At 52.9% G+C, this 3,508-nt stretch overlaps 1 protein-coding gene across 4 annotated transcripts in view; it reads left to right on the top strand.

Annotated features, from left to right (window-relative positions):
* The first annotated feature begins 1,746 nt into the window (after positions 1-1,746).
* Positions 1,747-3,508, top strand: part of UNC45B (unc-45 myosin chaperone B) — a 40,188-nt gene continuing 38,426 nt past the window's right edge. Inside the window, exons 1-3 of one of the 4 annotated variants that reach the window (XM_017534221.2) lie at positions 1,747-1,957; positions 2,411-2,578; positions 3,101-3,137. In XM_017534221.2, the coding sequence (XP_017389710.1) occupies positions 2,411-2,578; positions 3,101-3,137 (205 nt within the window). In that variant the 5' untranslated portion in view covers positions 1,747-1,957. The other 3 variants (XM_017534219.2, XM_017534220.2, XM_037740530.1) reach the window with 3 other exon arrangements.

Here is a 3,508-nt window from a genome sequence, read left to right as displayed (position 1 = left end):
CCCTGTCTCAAAAAAAAAAAAAGAAAGAAATCACAGAATCACAGATCCATGGAATTATTTCATTCATTCATTCAGCAAATACCACTGAGCACTTTCTGTTTCTTTTTTCTTTCTTTCTGTTTTTTGAGACAGAATCTTGCTCTGTCACCCAGGCTGGAGTGCAGTGGTGCAATTTTGGCTCACTGCAACCTCCGCCTCCTGGGTTCAACTGATTCTCCTGCCTCAGCCTCCCTAGTAGACAGGATTACAGGCACTCACCACCATGCTCAGCTAATTTTTGTATTTTTAGTAGAAATGGGGTTTCACCATGTTGGCCAGGCTGGTCTCAAACCCATGACCTCAGGTGATCCACCTGCCTTGGCCTCACAAAGTACTGGGATTACAGGCGTGAGCCATCACACCTGGCCTCAGTGACCACTTTCTATGTGCCACACACTGTTACAAACACTTGGAATATGTAAGGGAACAACATAGACACAAATCCTTACCCTTATGAGTGTTCTATGCTTCACAGTTCCTGGCACATAATAGATGTTTAAGAAATGTGGGCCGGGTGCGGTGGCTCACGCCTGCAATCCCAGCACTTCAGGAGGCCAAGGCAGGTGGATCACGAGGTCAGGAATTCAAGACCAGCCTGGTCAATATGGAGAAACACCATCTGTACTGAAAATACAAAAATTAGCTGGCAGCGGTGGCACACACCTGTTATCTCAGCTACTTGGGAGGCTGTATGTAGTATGAGTGATTCCACCTGAGACTTTCTTCTGTGTCTTTCTCAGCTTCCGCCAGGTAAGTTTGTGTGGGGTGGAGGGGACAGGGACGAGAGGTGAGTAGAGGAAATGGTCAGCATGAAGACACCATTCTTTCATTCATACATTCATTCCATTCAGGAAACACGCTTCGGACACTGTGCCAGAACCTGTGCAGGAAGTGGGTTAGGGGACAAGCTGCATGGGATGCTATCTTTGCCTTCCAGGAAGGAGGTCACAGCCCAGGCTTGGGGCCGCTGAAATGCAGAAGGGTTCTGGGTCCAAGTGAGGACAACGTCATAAATTTGCTTCAGGAACTCCCAGTTAGCGAAGGAGAAACATTCTTGCCTAGGAGAGACCCCTCCGTGATGGTGAATACATAGTTCTTGTCCCAGGAAGACTTCCTTCTGAGGAGGGAGCCTCAGTGTGTCCCAGAAGAGTTCCCAGTCTGGTGAGGGGAATTTTGGTCTTAGGGAATTCCCAGTCTGACCCGACCTTTGCCCTAAGAGATTTCAGCCTGATGGAGGAGAGACAAAGCCCACTCTCTGGGAGCTCCCAATTGGATGGGAGAGGTAGCCTGAATATATGCACTGCATACACAGGGGGAGGAACAGGAGACCACGTGCGGACTGAAACTAACGGACCACTCACTCACACTAAACTGAGTTAGTAAGTCCTGCTGGTCTTTCTGAAAATCGAAGACCTTTTGAACACATGAAAGCAGGGTGGGTTGAGGTGTTGCGCAGAAGTGGAAAAGGGAAGAAACTTTCTTCCCCTGTTGCCTCTCTCCTCCCTCCAGAAAGGTATTTCTGGGAGTCTCCAGCTGGTCTGGAATCTGGGCAACTGCTGTGTGTCCGAGTCTGTCAGCCCCTCAGCTGTCACTCTGCTCCCAAAATAGCAATGGTTGAGGGGAGGGAGAGGAGGCTGTTTATCTGGGATAGAGGGGGAAAGGGGCATTAGAGCCTTGCCCATGGAGGTGATCTGCTGGGGGGTTCCGGTCCCTTCTGGATCTTTCTGTCTCTGTTTGGGGTGTGAGCATCTGAGTTTCCCAGGACGCCCCAGAGTGGGGTGCTTGGGCAGAGGCTGGTCAGCACCTCCACATGGTCATGACTGACCAGTCTGGGGAGGGGGAGGACCCTGAGTATCAATGACAGGCTCCAGGGGCACCTGCCCCTGTGGCCAAATATGGTCCAGAGCCACTGGCTGAGGCAAGAAAATCTCTTGGGTGGGGGCTGGGAGGTGTATTCTGAGGCTGGCTGGTGGAAGTTGACACAGGAGTGCTGGGGAGCAGCCTCACAGGAGGAAGCATTGTCCTCAGAGAGAAAGTAAGGGGGGGGGCCTGGGGTGTGCCCTGGACTGGGGAGGGAGACAGCGACTTCTAAGACCTGCAACAAGAGTTCAGGCCTTTGGCACAAACTGAGTGGCTTTGCCTGCTCAGGCTGGGAGGGACAGAGAATGAGGCACAGGGACTCTGAGTAAATGCTAGAATATCCTCATGGGGAAATAGATTTGGGGGTTCTGGGGGTGGGACCCTTCCAGGCAGAATCCCCACCATCGTCTCTGGTGCGAGGGGACCCTGGAGCTCCAGACCTCAGGCCAGGAGCCCAGCCCTGGGTGTGGAGTGAGGGGCTGACCAGACGGAGCTGCTCCTGTCCCGGCAGATGGCAGAGGCGGAGGCGGTACAGCTGAAGGAGGAAGGGAACCGGCATTTCCAGCTCCAGGACTACAAGGCCGCCACAAAGAGCTACAGCCAGGCCCTGAAGCTCACCAAGGACAAGGCCCTGCTGGCCACGCTTTATCGGAACCGGGCAGCCTGTGGCCTGAAAACGGTCTGGGGCAGGGCAGGGCATGGGGTGGGAGCGAAGTGGAGGGGCCTTGGGGCTGGGTGGCAGCCCCTTCACCCTGATAGGAATTGTCCTTCATCCCAGCCGGCTCTCCTTTGGATGCCTCGACTTGGAGAAGAGTGCCTCCAACCCCCTGACCCATGCCCTGGAAAGACAGAAATTCATCCGGAGCAGAAGCAGCCCAATGCCAGGTGCTCTCATAGGTTATTCATGGCATCTTACTAAAGGCCTGTGAGAGCTGTTGTCCTCCTCCTACTGCAGATAAGAAACTTGCGATCCAGAGGGCTTCATTGACTTGCCCAGACTCTCCTAGGTAGTAGCAGAAATGAGATTCAAACCTGGGTTTGCCTGATGAGCCTGTCCTCTTTTCCATGCCTCAAGGAGCATGCCCTGAGGCTCTGAGATCCTGCAGCTCCCCCAGCAAACCCTCTCCCCTCAAGGTGGGGACACTCTCTGGCCGTCTCTGCATGGGGCCCCATTAACCAAGTCTCCTCCCCCTTTCCTCAGGAAAGCTACGTCCAGGCAGCATCAGATGCCTCCAGAGGTGAGCCCCTCCCAGCGCAAGCATGCCCGCTCACATGCTTCTCTGCATGGCCTGGGTTTTAATCTAGTTGCCATTTTGAGAGAAGAGACAGTGAGTATGGAGTGACTTCAGGATTGGAAACATCCTGTGAAGAGCAGTTGAGGGAAGCTGCAGTATTTATCCCGGAAAAGGCAACTCCCACGTGGGACAAAGAGCTGCCTTCAAATTTCTAAAAGGCTGTCACAAGGAAGAAGGATCGGATTTCATCTCGGAGGTTCCAAGGCTGGACATAAGCTAAAAGGGCTGTATTACAGGGAGGGCTGTGTTACAGCGAACACATTCCAGGTAGGGAGAGGGAAAGGTTTTCTTGTTCTTTTTTTTTTTTTTTTTTT

Source organism: Cebus imitator, unplaced genomic scaffold (assembly GCF_001604975.1).
Source record: "Cebus imitator isolate Cc_AM_T3 unplaced genomic scaffold, Cebus_imitator-1.0 Scaffold85, whole genome shotgun sequence".
Lineage (NCBI taxonomy): Eukaryota > Metazoa > Chordata > Mammalia > Primates > Cebidae > Cebus > Cebus imitator.
Note: the sequence above shows the minus strand (reverse complement) of the source record. Positions and strands in the feature narration are given on the sequence as shown.